The 20,405-nt window shown below is 42.8% G+C and overlaps 1 protein-coding gene across 1 annotated transcript in view; it reads left to right on the top strand.

Moving 5' to 3' along the window:
* The first annotated feature begins 2,207 nt into the window (after window positions 1-2,207).
* The window catches only part of LOC124160086 (solute carrier family 22 member 13-like), a 48,921-nt gene continuing 30,723 nt past the window's right edge, over window positions 2,208-20,405 (top strand). The window contains exon 1 of the mRNA XM_046535806.1: window positions 2,208-2,761. Within this exon, the coding sequence (XP_046391762.1) occupies window positions 2,439-2,761 (323 nt within the window). The 5' untranslated portion in view covers window positions 2,208-2,438. The remainder of the gene's footprint in view (window positions 2,762-20,405) is intronic.

Genomic DNA, 20,405 nt, shown 5'->3' with positions numbered 1-20,405 from the left:
TATAATACCCTTAACACACACTTCGACAGTCCTGACATTGTTTCCTTCCTCAACATTAGAGTACCTTCCCGCCACACCCGATCTACCTCTTCACTCCACATTCCTACACCCAGGCTATCTGTAATTTAGCGCTCACTTCTCCATAGACTTTCCTTTTTAATAAATTCTCTGCCCGGTGATATTGATCCGTTTGGTCTGACACTTAAAAATTTTACTCATCGGGCATTAACATATTTATCGCATAAATGACTAGATAGCCGGATAAATTTTAGTTGTTTTCTTTTTTATTCTATTTAAATTTGTAATAAATAATTTGATATTTGTTGTTATAAGTGCACTTTAAATTGGCAGTCTTGCTGTATGTGTACGTCTTTATTAAAATTAAAATAAATAAAATAAAATATTGGCTCAATTTACTCATTAAATGCGAAGAAGAGTTCCTCTCGGTCCTCAGGGAACAATATCCATCGTTTACCGTCGCACCATGGCAGACGTGATCACGAAAAGAAAATATATGAAATAGACTGCAAAACAAGGGGATTTAAATTTTCATTCTGTCCACGTAGGTATTATTTAGGATAGCAACGGTGTCTTCATTAATAGAATTATTGTCGTCGATCACTAGGTCGAGTTATTGCATGTTTTTTTATTGTTCTACCTTGCATGGATTTATTGGAGTTACTATTACATGGATTTAGAATTGGAATTTCTAACCCTTCGGCCAGACCGCCCCTGGTTGCAAGTTCCATGAAAGTAATGTGCAGTAAGCACTGTGCGTTCCAAAGATTCGCGCTAACTTTCGCGACGATTGTTAATCGACCAAAGGCGACGCTAACTTTGGCGCCATCGCGAGCGCGCCCATTTTCTAGGTAACAGCCGCCATTTGCAGCTAATGGAATCGCGCGCTAGCTCCGTCGTAGGCAGGGATTTATATCTTTCCGCAAAACGGCCGTAACTTGAGTCCCGTAGACATTTGGATAACGATGCGTTTTGTTCCCGCTCTGCTAATATCAATGTAGGTACGTTGGTCGCCATCTCTTCGAAGCCAAGGAAGTTTTTTCTTTCTTATTGACGGTGAGAGGGCGGCGAATATTTCGTTCGCATTCCCCTCTTCACACTGTGCACCTGTGCGAACTCGTGACCACGTGACGTACTCAGCTGTGAACGGCAGTAAATAGACCAATGAAATGGGGTAGGATGGCAACGTTGTCCACTCCAATACCATCCGACGCGTGATCGCACGTTTTATTTACGAATGATCTAGAACAATGAAGTTAATTTTTCATTGGGAGTTTTCTAAGCTGTCTTTAATATTCCCAGTTATAATGGGTATCATTTGCCAGTTTGTGGAAATGATTGATTTCCCAAATTATGAGCGCGATGCATCATTTAATCTATCCTTTTATTCGATTTGCAAGCAGTGGGTTTTATTTTTTCATTTATTATTAATTTTTCGAATGCAATTCACTGCAATTCCAAGGGTCCGGAACTGGTGGCTTCTATGTAAATCCGAATGAAAAATGATCACACTCGAATAGTTTTTGGATCTTCAAATGAATCGTTCAATCAGATTTTCAGTGCTCGAGGCCGCTACAATTACTCTGTGGAAATGAACCGCTAGCGCGGAAGTGAGCAGCTACTCGCGCGCCGTAGGCGGTCAATTATTGAGTTTCCTAACAATGCCCTTATTGAGCCAAATCTGGGACGCCATCCGAATTTGAGCCCAAAATCGGAAGCACAAAATAACCCCACCAGATAAAAACGGATAAATCCCATCTAATCTGACTATAATCCCTGCAGAAACGTTGAGCACTAAAAGTCCATTCCACGCAGCGGAAAATTCGAAAACATAACACCATGCGAGCAACCCCCTAGGGTGTTTGGTGCTAGTGCACCTAATCGCTGAGAAAATCAAAAACAAAAAAATAGTTTAAATCAATGTTGCGCTGACAGTTTTTGTCAATCCGTAAGCCAAAGGGATGTTCCTGAAAGGGAAGGAGTGGTGGTCACCCTGAGGGTCACTCAGTGGTCAAACGCGCGCGCACTCTCCCCTCCCCCCCCGCCCTTCCAAGTGCATGGACGACTGCCTCCCTCTGCGAACGAAGACGCAGCATTCTCCCAATGTCCTTCCGCCCCCCCCCCTCCCAACGCCCAAACGAAAAGCGCCTCGGTGGGGGAGAGGGCATTTAAAGCTGCTGGCGTCCGCCGACGGCCGATTAGTCGAGGGACAGACGACAGAGGGAAAGCCTCTCTCTCTCTTGTGGCGAGAAGCGAGTGGACTCCAGTCGAGAGCCGTACCGAGAGCCCTGCTGCAGCGGCCAGTCGGACGGACCACAGACTGACCACTCGGCGCGAACCATCGCGAGTGTGTTGCCGCCGCTTCCACGAAAGAGACAGCTAAGGCTTAGCCCGTGAGTCGTCGGAGTGCATTGTTTGAGATGGCGCCTCAGGAGAACAGCAGTCCGCCGATGAGCCCTCGAGATCTGAAGGATGAGCAGCCCTACGCGATGCCGGAGCCGAAGGAGCAGCAGGCAGCCAACAAAGAAGAAGAAGAAGTGTCCAAGCAGGTGATGCCCAAGGACTTCGACGACCTGCTCCCGCTAGTGGGCGAATTCGGCCTCTACCAGAAGGTGTTGTTCCTGCTTCTCGCGCCTTTCTGCTTCTTCGTCGGCTACGTCTACTTCAGCCAGATATTCATCACGCTCACGCCCGACCACTGGTGCAAGGTGCCGGGGCTCGAAGCGCTGACCGCCGAACAGAGGTTAGTAGCCACGACAGTGGAGCCAGAGAAAGTAACGCACAATAATTCGCTTCGTGGTGGCAAAAGTTGAAAAGCGAAAGAAATATCTTCATTTCCTTTCACGAAATATTTTCTGTACTTCAATACTGGCGCACGAAGCTGTCTAATGTCTGGCTACAAATATCTAGATTTTCGTAATTTTAAACGCACTCTCTGTTTAATCGTGAAACGGATTTGCGCGCTCACATTTTGCTCCATGAGCAATTTCACGCGTAGAGTCGGAGGGGGATCAAATTAAAGGGGGTCGTTCGCAGCCTTCCTCATCTTTGAGCCGTTCAGCTCACCTTTGAAAATCAAAACATTGCACTCGATGTGGGAAATATTTGTTTATGAACATTTACTTAGAGAAATCTGCATCCTCCAATGTAAAAAAAGGCCAAAAATTGTTTTGCTTTTCCTGTGAATTATCGCTGGCAGATTGGAAGGATACAAATTCGCACGTAATATGATTCGTTCGAATAAAGCGGCGAACTGCTCGAAGGAAGAGGTGTCGTGGAGGACGAATTCACATTGAAATGTAGCGGCGGTCCGCTTGAGAACCCAATCAAATTGTTCAAGGAAAAGTGAAATCGTACATTCCCAAGGAATCAGCCGCAATTTCATGAAATGCAGCAAGCGGAGGATTCTAACATACACTTTAATTCACGAGATACGGCTAAAGAAATATTTTTTTTTCAATGCTAGCACCCATTCCTCTACGCAGTTCTGTCATCTCAGGCAAAACATATGAATGCTCAGTTAGCTTTAGGCTGAATCATTCAACGTGCGACTGATCGTGACTTTTGTCCTTCGGCTCAGGCCGTGCATTCATTGATAGGGTGGAAAGGAGTGCAATTCTTAGAGAAAGCGTTTGCTCTCTGCTTCGGGCCATCTTAAGAAACGTATTGAGCCGCTGCGGATTTTAACAATTTCCAAGTGCCTTCGAAAACCCATTTGTAAGTGAAATGCCTAATCTTAAGTAATTGCCTAAATAAATGCATGTGATGTAGATTGCAGACCCCTTTAAAGCGCGTACTTACAGTTGCACATCAAATTTCATGTGCATGAAGATGACGTATTGGTATGTTAATAAAATATATTTACTCCATTAACTGATCGTTCTATATAAAGAGATGCATCCAAGTTGACATAATATAATTAAGTCAGAATTTTTTATGATAACTTCACACATTTCTTTTTCTTGCCTTAAGCAAAGGTTCTGAAAGAGGAAGTCCAAAAAAGGAATTCCACTCTACTTCTTCGTTTAAATTTCCGCGAGTACTCGTCAAGTTAAATAAATACTTTTGGGAGACCAAAATTATTTATTCAACATCCTCAGAACTTATCCACTCGAGCAGTGTGCTACGAGTCATAGAAATGCGTGCGATTCTTACCATTTTGAAAACACTATCGCCATAGACGGAGAGATTGGAGGAAGAGGAGCCAACCAAGAACCCTACATGTTCTTGGTGTAGGGTTCTTGGGTGCAACTAATACCGGGGTGCGTGGGGGTATGGAATATCGGATAAGCGGTAGGTGCGATATTAATAAATTGCAGAATTTTAATGATAAATGGTTCAAAATGGTGAGTTTTACGTCTTTATGGGGGATATTTTATTAATCCTTACGGTATTCCATTAGTAATATCAATCCAAATTAAGCACAATTGGTTAAACTTAAAAAGTTCTCAGAGCTCTGGTGAGGGGGGGGGGTTTAATCCCCCAAACCCCCCCCCTCGCAGCGCCATCATTGCAGGTGGGCGAAGGGTGTCCCTGTGGCCCTATTGCGCGTCTATCGACGGCACCGCTGAATTCCGAACGAAATGAGCCGATGATTTTGGAGGTATTCATTCATTCATTCATTCAGCGCTGCTCCAATCCTTCCTTCAGCTCAACGTGACGCATCGTCATCGCTGATTTCGCCCATTAAAATAAAGGCTGCCTTAAAATTTCCCGAGGGTGGGCTAGGAGCACTTCCATGGTTGAAATGAGCGAAATCACAAGAGATAGCGGAAAAATTAAAGGTGCCGCAGTGAGAGAGAGAGAGATAGAGAGAGCGTAAACTTTGAAGGGTGTCAAAATCGCCATTCTGGTGAACAGCGTGAATGGCGCTCGCTTGAGCCGCGATGTTCCTTTCGGACATTCTGAAAAAAAAGATCGCATTTGAAATTCCCCCGTCTCGTTCCTGAACCCCTTCTGAGGGCTCGAGTCGCCAGTCCAAAGCAAAAACACCGGTCTAAATGCCTTCGTTGCTTGGGACAACTGCAACCAAATATACGAATGATCACAGGAATAGAAGGGTCAGCAACTTTGCTATTTCCACATATTAATTTACTGACACCAACCATGGTTTCGTTACAGAGTAACATTATCAAGGTGGTGAATACCTATAAGGTGGACCTTGATAATGTTACTCTGTAACGAAACCATTGTCGGTGTCAATAAATTAATATGTGGAAATAGCAAAGTTGTTGATCCTTCTATTCCTGCGATTATAGATTTCCGCTAAGTTACGATTAATTATACGAATGATCAATTTGTAATTGTGTGCTCGAGGCGATTTGATCACAGCAATTGCCATTCAATAGGGTAGTTTCCTTCATCAAAGAAAACGAAAGGCATTGATTGCGATTCGTTACCCACCATTAGTGTATTCATAATATACAAATTATTTTGTTTTAGAAATACCGGGTTAGACGAATGGCAATGGTCCATTTTTATCCTCATTTGAAAAGGGCCAGATTGGCGCCCATGCGATGCCACTCCACGTGACGTCACAGGGACCTAGTTTCTATACGAGAAGATAGGAGTTATACGTCGTCTGAGGTTACCATTGCATGCATGAGGCGCAGAGCTCAGGGAAACATGTCTTAACAATCACTTATTAAAACTGTCCAAGGTCGGAAAGTTTTCCTCGTTTGATAAGTTATTAATAATCCTTATTTAAGCCAAGCGCTACCAGCCAGCAGGGTACTAGGCTAGCCGCTAGCAGCCTGCGTCGTATCAGCGCTAAGCCTCGCCTCAAGGTCACCTCGCAGGGCGGGAGGGGGAACCAGAAATACGTCACGCGGAGAGACTTCCCGACATTCATACTTAAGCGTCGCGTTTTCGCGCGCTTGAAAATATTCACTTTTCATTTAATCGCGAAAAATAGATATCGTCATTTAAAAATCTAAAAGCGTGAAATACCTACTCCAGGAGTAATAATCTTTCGATTTAGGCAATAAAAAAATAATAGGAAACCACCCTATTGCAAATTAATTATCCATTGCTTCAGGTTTCCCGCTCCTTGTAAATCTTCGATTCGCAATGAAATAATTAAGCAAGTAGTCTACTTGACAATAGTTGAATAGAGAACTGCACGTTGTACAGCGAATTCTCTATAAATAGATTCGTGTGACAATGTAAAGAGTGTAGGTGTACCCCCACATTCACTGCTATTATCCAAAATGGAAGAAGACCACAAATTAGAAACTTTGTAATTAATTTATCAATGAAAATATCTCCGCACGCATCCTGACTTTAGGTTTCAACCTTATGGACACTGGCGCAGAGACCAAAAATCGCAGCTCGATTTTTTGCAATTATTCCGATGTGATGGCACAGAACACATATTTATTTGAAATATGGAAGGGGGAGAAATGGTGAGCGCAGAAGTTAAATAATAATTACAATGAATCGGTCGAGCACGAGAGAGAAATGAGAAATGGTTTCCGATGAAATCGTTCGCGTGGCGGCAGCACCAGTTATCGCGACACTCACTGAATATCCTTATATGTAGGCAGCTCGCATTACTTGTTAATTTTCCGCAAGCGGCGTGTCGTTTTAAATGAAAATCGGCTGCAACATCCACTTGACCTGGGGTGGTTTAGGCCCCTTCTTTCCTCTCCTTCTTATCTCTCAAGGGAAACATCTTCTCCAGAGAAAGGACGTAAACCACCTGAAATCGAAAGAAGACCGACTTTTCCAAAAAAAAATAGAAAGGGTATTTTCATAAATCAATGCTTTTTGAGTTCTCTCGTTTGAAAACTTGTAGACTTAGTATCTTAGAGGAAATAGCACTTTTCAAAAACTCCGCCTAGCATGAACAGAAATGTGGTTAAAAATTATGTGATTGACCCACATCTCGTGATCTAAAAAAAATATATATATATATATATATAATAAGGGGTCGTGAAGCATAAAGTTTGAGTTAAAAATTAACAAAAAGAACCGTTTTAAGGAATGATATAAGTAGAATACAAAGCGAGAAACCGTAGGAGGAAGGGAGCTTTATTTCGGTGAATTCTCGAATTCGACGTCAAATAACGGCAAAGGATTGATTTCACGGGTATGGAGACCTCAAAATGTGATCGATCCAATGAACAGGAATACGAGTGAAGGCTTCAATCGGTGAAGCGGCACTTAAGTTTGCTGACGCAGTCTCTAAGTAAAGGAAACACTTAAGCATAGTTTCCTTCCGCTTCTACTAACTTCTGCAGGCGCATTGTCCTCGCTTCCCTGCGAGTGAACATCCCAAACATCTTCCATCATGGAACGCGTGAAATCCGCTTCGATATCATCCAGGGCCTCGTCCTTTGAGGGCGATTTGGGGAAGAGAGCCTGCTCGGTCCAGATCGGGATGCTGTGTCTAGGATGGGGGGGGGGCATCGCAAAAGTAAGCGCCTGGCAACCACGAACCCTCGACGCTCTCGAAGCGACCTGCACGCATGCTATGAAGGATATTGCGGTAGGTCACTTCCAGGGATGGCACCGAGCGTAGAAAACTCGCCTGAACACGTGCGATGATACTCTACGCACACTGGCGTCTCATCTTTTTCCAAGTGAAACGGTCTCATTTTGAGGTCAGCATGGCGTCGTGTGAGGAGGTTTACTAAGAAAAAGGAAAGGAAATTAATTCCGAACGGAACGGACCCAAGGTTCGCCATTCCCTCCCCTCCCCTCCATTCCTTCCCCTCCTCCCCTACCACTAGATACTCAATGGACGACGCAAGTCTATGAGCAGCAGCTTTATAGTGAGTGAGTGAGAGTGGCCTTGGTGCTCAGACATTTCCTCATCCTGGAATTAATCACCGTCAACACAAGTAGCGACTCTTGTCTGCCCGATCGTAGCGCTAACATAAGTATTGGGGGATAGACTCGAGCAATTACCATTTTGGATTGAGTACTTGATCCAAGTAAGGGAACGATATGTTTGGGCATCACAATTCTTATCCGAGCAGTGAGAGTTCAAAACATTAAGATTGATTTAAGCAATTAATCGATAATATGTTTGCATTTGAAAAAATTCATGAACAGTATTCGCGAGATGCATAAGTTCATTTTATTTTTCGTTTTAGTCACAGTTTTTCACTTTTCGAAAAGCCATAGCTTTAAGATCGATTAATCTCCTCCCCATGATCAGAGAAAAACTATTAATAACGAGGCAATCCGGCCATAGCATACCTAAATAAACCTGATTGATACGTCATATCGTAGAAGCGAAATTCTGGACGTAATAATAAAATGTTTTCATGCGGAAATGCCTGATTATTAATGCTTCGACTGTGATTATACACTCGCTAGGTATCGCCTTAATCATCGATATTTGTGTTTAGCTGATGACTGACTGCTTTATCTCAAGTTGGTAGTTTGCGATTTCCACAGCGACCGACGCCCGTTATTCAACTAGTGGCATTGCGTCAAAAAATGCAGTACCCAGAGGTCAAAAACTGGCTTGCTGTTTTTTTTATTACAATTGTGATAAATTTAAACCCTTTTTAAGTTTAATTATGTGTTTAAGATATGGTAAAACGCGTTGTTCCAATTCGCTTAATTTGCAGCTGAAAGGGAACCCCGATGAAAGGTATGCGTTGTTAATGGAAGTAAGTTCCGCTTGGGAAGAGCACGTGCTCATTGCTCGCCGCGTGTCTTAATTACGCCTTCAATGTTGATTTCAATTCCCAGCAGTTGGCGATGGGAACAGTTGAAGCGTTGAGGGTTTATTTTTGTCGTATTGCCGTATGAAGTTGCACAGAGGGAGATGTGTCCGAGTGGATTCCCTTGGCTGAGCTCCAGGATCGGTCTCGTCCCCGAACAACCAACCGCATCTCCTCATAGTTCGATGTGATGGATCCAGGTACGGTTCATCAGGCGTAAAAGAGAGTATGCACCTACACGGAAGCATGAAATATCTACATGAACGAGTTAAAGCACCACTAGGGTGCGTGGCACGGGAAACTTCACCCCTACTCGACACTTATTACGACACAACTCAACAGTCTGAGAAAGCAGAAAACGACGAAATCTCTATTATGTATCTTTAATTATCCTATTTGAAGCTGTCTTTTCATATCATTAGGTACGAATTTCTTTCCCTTTCCACTTACATCTTGCCCTGTCGACTTTAATGACGGCTTAGCGTGGTAATTATATTAAAACAAGAGCGAAGCAATTATTGGCTTCTACGCGTGCGCATTAACATCGGCATAGAAATATTCCAGATCACCTGGTGTCTCATCGGCTAACGTTTCTTTTCATTCCGTTTAAGAAGATTGGAATTTTTACTTTAATTCCAAATTAATTGCTTTCCGATAAGAAGTGAAAGATTGAAGAAATATTTCATTTGGCAACTTGTTCCATTTCCTACAATAACTCTCGAGGAGTGGCGAGGAGGAGGGGGGGGGGGGTTTGGAGGGTCCCCTCCCCCCCCCCCTCCCCCAGAGCGCAGAGAAGTTTTTAAATTGAAAATATTTTAAAGTGAAAAATTTTATAAATAGTAATAGGGGGACAGGTGACTCGCAAAGAAAACATCGAACTATTCACGCGGCCGTAAAACTCTCCGTTTTGAAACATTAGTCTTAAAATTTGTCTGGGGGTGGGGGGGACCCCACACACCTTCCGCTTACCCTTCCATACAGTGGCGCCGACTCCATGGGGCCTGAGGGGGCCTGAGCCCCCTCAAAGATTCGTTTGGGGGGGCGGAGCCCCCTCAATAATTCAAGAAAATAATTAAGTTATATTATGCTTTGTGAAATCACAAAAATATATTGGTAAATTTTTATTTCCCATGTTTGACGATAGTTACCTTTTAAATAAATTTAACATTGAGTGTTGAAACAAATAATTATAAGGTTAAGCAGGTTAACTGAATCAGGTGGTGTGAATCATGGTAGTGTTTCGGTGCTGCGACACACTTTGAATTTAACCTCTTCCCGGGGCAAGACCTCCGGTATAGGCCCCCCCAATATTTTTTATAAGTCGGCGCCCCTGCTTCCATAACCCCCAGACACCCCAGTATTAGTTGCGCCAAACCCTCCCCCCTCCCCTTAGCCTTAATTCGTAGCTGCGCCCCTGTTCTCGAGTGACAGCACAAATGCGTAAATCAGTGTTAGCACAGGGAAGAATGTTTCGTAAAGTGAGAAAGGATAGGATTCAGAGGGATAAGTGCATCCACACATTGGAAATTGATGAGTGCATTTCGTTGCATCAGAGTGTAATCGAACTGTTATCTAAATGACTACATCACAATAATAATAATGATAATGATATTTAGGGTTTCTCAAAACTCCAGTCTCTGAAGCTGAACATCGGGTTCTAAACTCCGTATTCTCTGCAACTGCAACACCAATTTACTTTAATCTTTTTCTCAAAATACCCGCGAAAATCGAAAGAGGGCCAAATTTTAAGCAAGTGCTGAGTGTAGTTTTTTGATAACTCGATATTTTTTAGTCACGAATGAAAACCAAAAAAAATGTTTAAAGGAAAAAATCAATTTTTGAAACTGTTTTTCAAGGATAGCTGAAAAAACAATTTAAGAAGCGTTACGAAGAAAAATATAGTGCAACAAGCAACAGAGAAGATCTTAAAATGATCCAAGTGGAATACAAATATAAAATAAATAAATAAATATCGAGATATGGTTGGTGGAAAGGAACGTTTTTTTTCACAAATTCTCAAATCGACGCATTAAACGTAAAACGAGGGAAAGGGTTTGATATAATGGGTGTGATGATCAATTTTGAAATGATATTCAGTAAATCCATCAAGCAACCCGAAGTACCCAAAGACTGGAAAATCGCTAATGTAACGCCAATATTCAAAAGCGGAGACAAGGAACACCCATCTAATTACAGGCCGATATCTTTAACGTCCATCTCATGCAAAGTCCTTGAACACATCGTAGTCAGCTCGGTAATGAAACACCTCGACGCACAAAACTTATTAATGAGAACTCAACATGGATTCAGGAAAAGCAGATCGTGCGAAACCCAGTTAGCGCTTTTCGCCCACGATATTTTAGTCTCCGGGGAAGATAACATTCCAGTAGACGCGATTTTTCTTGATTTCAAAATGGCATTTGATAAATTACCCCACGGAAAGTTAATAATAAGCGACCGCGTGCAAAGAGTAGTATTAGACGGTGCAGTCTCCAATGAGGTTGGAGTCACTTCTGGCGTCCCTCAGGGTAGTGTCATTGGCCCACTCCTATTCCTTCTTTATATAAACGACATTGGCGAAGTAGTACACAGTAAGTTACGATTATTTGCAGACGACGCTGTAGTTTACAGAGAAATCCGTTCCAGCAAAGATATAGATCAACTAACGAATGACCTTGCTGCCTTCCAAGCGTGGTGCGATGCATGGCAGTTAGATTTAAATTTGAAAAAATGCGTCGTAATGAGTTTCTGGAAGAAGAATAACTGCCTACAACGTGGTTAAATAATTCGGGGTGCCCAATTAGAGACTGTTGAATCCGTGAAATATCTAGGAGTTAGACTCAATAATGATCTATCGTGGAATAAACATATTCGAGAAATAACCGGTCAAGCTAATCGTAAGATGGGTTTTGTTAAAAAAATATTACGAAAGTGCGACGACAAAGTGAGAGAAATTAGCTACTTTTCCCTCGTTAGACCACATTTAGAATACGCTGCCAGTGTTTGGGATCCTCACGTAAAAGGCTTAATAACAGAGTTAGAACGCGTGCAACGAAGAGCTGCCAGGTATGTGAAAGGTCGTTACGATAGTCTTGTTAGTGTAACTGACCTCTTAGATAAACTCGGATGGGAATCTCTGTCGGACCGTAGATTGAAAAATAGACTAAACCTTTTAGATAAATTCAAGAGCAGTGTCTTTTCTAACGAAGTTAACCATATATTACGGACGCCAACATGCTACGGAAGATCAGGTCATATAAATAAAATAAGAGATATAGATTGTAGAACAGACAGATTCCGAATTTCATTTTTTCCACGATCCATAAGAGATTATAACGGCAGCGATAGAACTCATAAATAGATTGAATGACTTGTAATGTACCCTACTAACCTATGTAAAACTTAATGCATGTTTCTGAATTTCTATTCTATATTCTATTTCTAACAGCATATAGTAGTATAGTTTGTTATTATACGGGACGTTTTTTGGACGGTGTGGTGTGCATGTGGGAGTCCAAATGCATGCTGCATGCTGGTGATTGATCACCCCCTGCCAAACACCCTAGAGGTGGCTCGCAGGGTATTATGTAGATGTAGATGACTACGAAGTTCTGTCTAACGCTCACTAAGACCTTTCGAAAGACAAGTGGGCTTCGGGCAATTTCTATTGCAGCACTAACACTTCCTAGAGAGTCCCCCGTCTCTATTTACTCATAGAGGTGTTCCTCGGAATCAATTTTTCACGGTAAAAGACATACACTGCGCGCACTCCCGCTGCTGACACCCGGAGAGCGGCGAATGTCGTGACGCCGATACAACGGAGCTGCCTCGCGTCGTCGTCGGTCCTTGACTCGCGGAAGAAAGTCCAGTCGTTCGCTCGTGCTTCACAAGGCCACCACTCCAGAATAACCGACTGCGAATTTCCCATTCTACGGCCGCTCCCTCACCATTCATCGATTTATCGGAAATGGCCGCCGACCTGAAAGAATCGTCCGCGCATTCAAAGTCGATTCTGGGGCGATACAATTACACGCTGTCGGTTGATTTAAACATCCGCGGTCCATTGATGTACACCCATATACCTTTCTAGGTTGATACCTAGTGTTAAAAGGACAACGTTTTATCCCACATTTCTTACTCCTCGTCAGGGCTTCTGCATCTACCTTAATTGCATATTTTATAATTAAATGCCACTTGTCGGTTTCAATGTTTTTTAATTTCCTTCATTCGTAACTGAAGTTAACTTTAAATGTATTAAGACCGGTCGTCAACAAAATTAATGAATTTTGGGAAAATATCGAGCAACTTGTAATTCACTGCATAATATGTACTGGCAACGTAAAATGTGCGTAATAAATTAGAAACTGATTTCATTGCAAAGAATTATGTATAGAAATGTTATCGTTCAAGTGATAAATGAATTAAAAGAAAATTCCTTCACATAAAGTACAATTTTGATAAACAAATCGCAATCCTTCCATAATAACCGTTACTGTGTACTTAAAGATGAATATTTACATTTCCTACTCACTGATTACTTTTTCCCGAAGTTTGGTTAGAATAGGGGAGGTTAGAGCTCTCCGCAGGCAAAGGCAGAGATGAACGAATGTCATTCAGTGAGTTGAAGTCGGGGCCTTTCCTTGGGTTGCCATTTTTAATTATTTTCCATGATTAATTTTTGCTTTTCCTTCGCCTGGGTTGTGATTGCGGCTCAAGAATATATCCCATTAACTTATTTCACCGTAGTACGTAAGAAATTGTATAAAAGCGTCGTCGGTTTCTCAGAACACGTTCCGATTCGAAGTAACTCTGGAATGGAAAACTAGCTCAAGATGTGTATAAAGTCGATATCAGCATCGTGAGAGCGAGCACCCGCACCGCAGAACACCGTTTCGCACCGAACCGAGCGCACACTGTTCCCGTACAATTCGTACCGTAGAACATGGTCTGCATCTGCGGTTTATTTTCACTTTCATTTGTGAAAACGAGTTGTGTTCTTTAAAAATAACTTTTGTTCGACCTTGCTGACTGATTATCTATTATCCGCTCCGTGTGACGTAACACAGAACGTGAGAAATATCGATGAAATGGCGGCGGTTAAAGTAACTAACAAATGAGCAGCAGGTCATTGCATTCGAGTCACCCCGTGCTTTTATTTTCGATTTTTATTCTTCATTTCTAAATAGGGCTAAAACGTTTTCAAAAAAATTGTTACCGATTTTAGAATATATTTTTTTACCACCATGAAACTAGAAAATTATCGTGGGATCATGATATAGAACGTTCTAAGGAATTCTGTATTCCTCTGCAATCATTTTGTAAAATGTTTTAATTTGAAGGAACTGGCTGAATTCGGATGGTAATTCTGTTGAAGTTTTAAGGAATGTAGCGTGAAATTTCTAATTGGGGGGGGAGTGATATACGAATCAAAACAAAATACAGTAGCAGAATGTTCGACCAGTCTACGCAGAAATTCAAATTAAAAATATGAAATATACAAACAAATGTCCGAACTCTAAGTAAGTATGCATTGCCACCTGGCTTTCGGCTGGTCTCTTTACACCACTAATCCCTGCAAATAGGCCTTGATCTTTCTCTAGTATCCACAATATTATCATTTTTTACTGCAGACTGACGTTATCATTAAACAGACACGCAGATTATTGACCAAGCACTCTCTTACACTGCTTCTCTAAAACTCAAGATCTTCAAGACCTTAGGCAAAACAATTCCTTTCTTAACACATGCACATAAGCTAAAATGGTCTGCACTAGTTGAGGACCCAGGATCGCTTCTTGCGCACTCTCTCCCATTTATTTAATTTACATTGCGACACGTATTTTTCCACAATTCTTGGTTAGAACTGACAAAACACGGATAAAAGTAACACCACAAGCAGGCGAAATGTGGTGGAATGACATCCTGTAAGTATTAAATGAAAATGGAGATGGCACTTTTCCCCAGGTTTCTTTAGAGTACGACGCGTTTAGACCGTTAGGTCATTACTTATCAAGCACAATGAGGATTAGTTGGTCACGGAGCTGTATTTATACGGAACGGATGGGTGGCAGGTGGAAGGGGAACTTTAGGAAGGTGGAGTACTTATGCGTCATTGGGTGGTGCGCTTTGGGAAAGGTATGGCAAAAACAATGGCCTAATCCTCATTGTACTTGATAATGACATAACGGTTGAAACGCGTCGTACTCTCAATAAACCAGTGGAAAAGTGCCATCTCTCTGTTCTTTTAACACTTTAATACTGACAAAACACGGTTGCAAAGCGCACGAAACAAATGAGTACCACACCGCGCGTTCCTAAGTTTCACTCTAATTTTCCCGTTGATTCAAAATCGACCGATCCCCTTCACGATAATTTTATCTTTGAACGCCAATGATGTGTGGGTACGAAAATCTAGCGCTTAGTGCGGGTGATTAGTGGCAAATGTTGTTTTGTATACGAGTTGCTGCGCGAAGAACAGCAGCACCGTTAGAGAGGGGGTTGTCACGCTAGAACTGCTGTGAAAGTGAATCGCCGCGGAGCGAGTGCTGAAGATGGAAGCAATTGCCATGGGGTAATTGGGGCAGCATGGCATTGGGGCTTTCTCTCCCATCGTCACCCAAGCGGAAGGAGAGCCTTGAGGAACCCCTGGCAAGAGAGTGGCGAGGGGTGGTATGAAAGGGGGATTTATTGAGAGTCCTGTTGAAGCGTCATTGACTTCGGATGCGATTCATCGAGAGTCGACATCCACAATCGCGAGCAGTAGCAATGAATAGTTTCGTGTCGATTAAAGCTTTCGATTGAAAACTCTAATAAAATCATATCATTTATCTTGAGACTAGGATGGCTCGGCAAAGCGAATTTTTGAAATGTGAGGCGGTGGGAATACACCTCCCCGCTGCCCAAGAATCCGCCATTATTGTACTGTTCGTGTTCTGTAACTTCGAATGAAAAGAACGACACATTAGGAGTACTGTTGAATCTTCTATTGGTCAATTTATTGGTGTAAGCACCGTCGCTGTGTTCCAATATTTGAAGAACTGGTCACCGCCTTAACTGCAGTCAAAGGAACATCTCAAAGACGAAAGAGTTATTTGATCATAAAAACGAGTTAAGTTTAGGAACTAGGAACTAATTGACATAAGATATATATTAAAATCGTTGAAGGATCGGCAGTACTCACGTTAAAATCCACAAAATCAAATCTATCTTGGAAAATAGCGCACCTTTCCAAAAACGGAGGAAATGAATCGGTCAAGAGTGGTTCCCGTGGTGGTAGACCGTTACTCGCGACCCAAAGGCGGAAACTTCCCGACAATTAATACCCGCATTTTGTTGCCTCGGAGACGACGTCCGATTTTGGGCCCAAATCCGGAAGTAGGGAATAATATAATAATATAGGGGTTCATCGATTGATTTGAGGCCGAACGAGGGAGAATATTAATTAATCCGAGAACTCCAGCCACTGTCTGCTTTTATCAGGAACCGCATGAGCGAGTTTCTCGTATAGCTTTTAATATCGCAATAGGGTAGTTTCCTTCATGAAAGAAAACGAAAGGTATTGATTGCGAATCGTTACCCACCATTAGTGTATTCATAATATACAAATTATTTGGTTTTAGAAATCCCAGTTTAGACGAATGGCAATGGTCAATTTTATCCTCATTTGAAAAAGGCCAGATTGGCGCCCATGCGATGTCACTCCACGTGACGTCACAGGGGCCTATTTTCTATACGAGTAGATAGGAGTTTTACATCGTCTGAGATTACCAATGGGTGCATGAGGCACAGAGGCGATTCCACTCCACGTGACGTCACTTGAACCTAGTTTCTATACGAGAAGATAGTTTTACATCGTCTGAGATTGTCAATGCATGCATGAGGCACAGAGCTCAGGGAAACATCTCTTAATATTCACCTATTAAAATTGCCTATAGTCGGAAAGTTTCCTTCGTTTTATAGGGTATTAATAATCCTTATTTAAGCCAAGCGATACCAGCTAGCAGGGCACTCTGCTACCTGCTAGCATCCTGCGTCTTATCAGCGCTCAAAGCCTCGCTCCAAGGTCACCTCACATGCGGCAGCGGGAACCAGAAATACGTCACACGGAGTTTTCCCAGCATTCCTACTTAGCCGTCACGTTTTCGTGCGCTTGAAATTTTCACTTTTCGTTTAGCAGCGAAAAATAGATAACTTTCCACTTGAGGCGCTGAAAATGACAATTTGATGCTGCTCATCGCCTCTTTCTTCGGAAATTGTATTTTATTCGATCCAGTCAACTTCACACCGTCCGTTGACGCTCAACCCCCAGGACTCATGCCAGCATCCCAATCAGCCTTGTGTCTTCTCATCGCCCAACGCATCTGGCGATTCCTCCTCCAAACTCACGTCTCGTCCTCCTCCCGCACTCGCAGCAAATCATCCATCCGGAGCGCTGTACGTATAGAACACGAAAATTTGCTTAAGAGTCAGGATTTATACACCACGGATGGAATTCGCCATTTCAGAGTCAATAACCATCACGCGTGCACAGAGGCTGAGATCTGCTTCGATTAGAAGGATCGATAGGAAGACGATTGATCGATTGGTGGTGAAACTTGCAGCACACCTCACAGCTAAGCTGGAGATCCGGGTTCGGATCCTGGTGAAGCCATGAGATTTTTTCATGGCAAATGTCATCCTTGGCGTCAATGCGTACACCCGCACGGTCTGTCGTTAGCACTTAGCACGGTAGCCTTCCCACTCTGCCTCTAGAATCGTCATCGCCTTACTTAGAAGACTAAGTCCTCGGAAGATTCCTATTGGATATCGGGACGTGCCTATTTTTCTCGGGATTCCGTCGCGTCGCCTGCGTTGTCATGGAAACAATACGAAGAATTAATATCGAGAGAATTTCATAGTCCTCTGAGTAAGGATAAAATTAGATTGTGAGGTACCCCCTTCGCTCACCCATCAAACACACGAGGGAAATTCAAGCATCAGTGGGCCAGGGGCGAAAAATTGGATACATTAGGGTCCGGTTTTATAATGTCTGGCTAAAATCTAGTGGAGCATGAAAACTGGAGTTAACTCATCCTTGCGTTGGAGATCACGAGATTAACTAAACGTTATTTTGAACTACTTTTACTTACTGCAACTTACTAACACCCTCTAGCTAAGGCTTTTGCTGTACCATGTTCCGGTCAAGGCTAACCAGACATAATAAAACCGGCCCTAGGCATTTATTTTATTTAGCCTAGTATTTAGTGATTTTAAATTGCCACTTTTCTTGGTATTGATTTTCCCAGGCACCCAAATTCGCAGCATCAATATCAAACGGCAATCAATGGAGGGTAAATTGTGCGCAAATGTAACGCAAGGGGGTGACGAGGGTCGCAGTGGTTTACTGCAATAACGGGATGGGAAAGTGATTCAACCGCTAATACTATCCACATATCGAGAAACTGAAAAATATCGGCCTCTTAGTCACACAATCCACAAAAAAAATACGGAGGAGTTAGTTTTAATCCGCCTCATTCAAATGTTGGCCACCCTGCAATGATTTAATGATGCCTACATTTTCACTAACCGCATGATGCTGGACTCACTCTTACGACAACTCATATCGGATGGCTCTATTTACGAAGCACCTTTCTCTTCCTCACGCGAATGATGTCACCAAAGGAACCACCCCTCCTCCCAGTGTCAATATACGAGTATAAACAAGAGAGAAAAGCTGCGCTGATGCGCATGCGCGACAAACAATGCAACGTTGTCAACGTGATGGTGTCATGGTGATGACTTGAATCGCGTGCGGATGCCAAACGGGAAAATGCGTGAATGGACGCGAGATTTCTTCCATCAAGCCAACGATGAGATTGGTTGCACTTCCACTTTCTTGCCTCTTTTGTTTGTTTATTTGTTTGTTTGTCCTTCCGGAAAAAATGTTGCCGCTCACACTCAGCGCACTTTACGATGAGGCTGCTAATATGCGCGCTCACCCCAACCAGCAAGTTTACAAGAATACATTTTAAAAAAGAGCGCATGTATACTGTTGTCGGAGTTCAGTGGTGTTTGTGAGAAACAGAAATTTGAATCTAAATTTCATTACAGATGGCAGAAGCGATTCTTAAATACGCCATTTCATAGGCATAGTCCACTTACACTGTCATCACTTGTATCAATCGCTCAAGGGCAACATACATTTTAACGATTTATTTTTTCGAGTCCTGAAAAAGTCTTCGCGTTTTCCACTTTTTTATTTATTAGTCGGAAATACGCGTCTTCTGTCATTTTAGCATTGCCAATTCGCTTAATTTATTCGTATTTAAGAGATTGGAATTCATTTACATCCGTAATCGACATTTGAAAACGAATGTGGATGGCCTTGTTAGCTGATCAAGAATTATCAAGACATTCTCAACTTCTTTGGTTGCACCGAAAACAAAATATTTGAGTGAGGCTGCACGTAACTAGCTGACACCCTGTCCACGTTAGTGCAGCACTTTTATACAATTGTGACGTGTGGTTCCCGAGATATGGCCCCAAGAGTGAGCGCGTGCCACCCCAAGTGGCGCCGCCTCGCGCCAATGCTCGAAGCTCCCAAGTTTCAATTCGTTCGTACCAACTATTCTTTCGACGTAATTTTGAGAACGGTTTTAGAGGCTAGAATGTTGGGTAAACGAGGGAGGGAAAAGAAGAGAACAAGATTTTTAGATAGATTGAAAGGAGTACGCCTTAGGCCCCGGGTACGATACGAGCGGCGAGCGGCGGGCGGCGAGCGGCAAGCGGCGTGAGCGGCGCCGCTCTGATATCGGTCCTCATTTAGTTGCGTGTAAATCCATTGAGGGTGGGTACGATATGATAGAGCGGCGAGCGACAGTGAGCGGCGCCGCCCAGTGCCGCTCATGGTTCCAAGTCCAGACCGATTTCTTTTCCACTGCCGCTCGCCGCTCAGTAGATTCATCCTTCAGTGTAGTTGAAAATGTAAGCGGAGAAACAACAAAGTAGTGAGAATACGGCCAAACAAAGGAAGACTGAAGTTAAACTAAGTAATATACTAATAGAAGTTTTAATTAGTGAGGTGCAGTCCAGGGTATTTATGTGGAATGATCAACATTTTATTATAGTATTCTACCGATTAAGGTAGGTTTCCATGGAGTACTATAGAAGTAATCTGGGAGCCTCCCTTTCCTTCCAACACTAACTTTTTCAATACAATGTAAAGGAGCACATACGAGTTAATGCCTTTGCGTTAATGCCTAACGAGTTTGTATGAATGATTTTTCTTCCTCGTTCCCTAACATTCTACCCTCTAACGCTGAATTTCAACTTCCCCTCCCCGCTAAGTATCCCCCTCCACTACCCTCACGTGTGCAGTCTGGGCCATATAAAGATTATAAATGAGTCGCCTATCCCTCCAATCTACTCCTATTCTCTTGAGAATGTTCATTAAATTTATCCAGTTCACCCTATCAAATGGTCCTCTCCACGAGGAACCTCATTATTGCTATTGCATCACGAGTTGACTTCCCTTTTCTAAAACCAAACTGATCTTCGCCCAAATACTCGTTTGCCCTCGCCTCCTCAGTACCACTTTCGCTGCATACGATATTAGGCTAATAGTCCTATAATCTCTGCATCCCACAGGTTTCGTCTTTTTCAGTAGCAGAATTATAACTGTCTTCACGAAATCCTCCGGCAAACATCCCTCCTCATAGATCCTCCGTACTA

This window comes from Ischnura elegans, chromosome 6, assembly GCF_921293095.1.
Source record: "Ischnura elegans chromosome 6, ioIscEleg1.1, whole genome shotgun sequence".
Classification (NCBI taxonomy): Eukaryota; Metazoa; Arthropoda; class Insecta; order Odonata; family Coenagrionidae; genus Ischnura; species Ischnura elegans.
The sequence above is the reverse complement of the archived record's forward strand: the minus strand, read 5'-3'. Positions and strand labels throughout refer to the sequence as shown.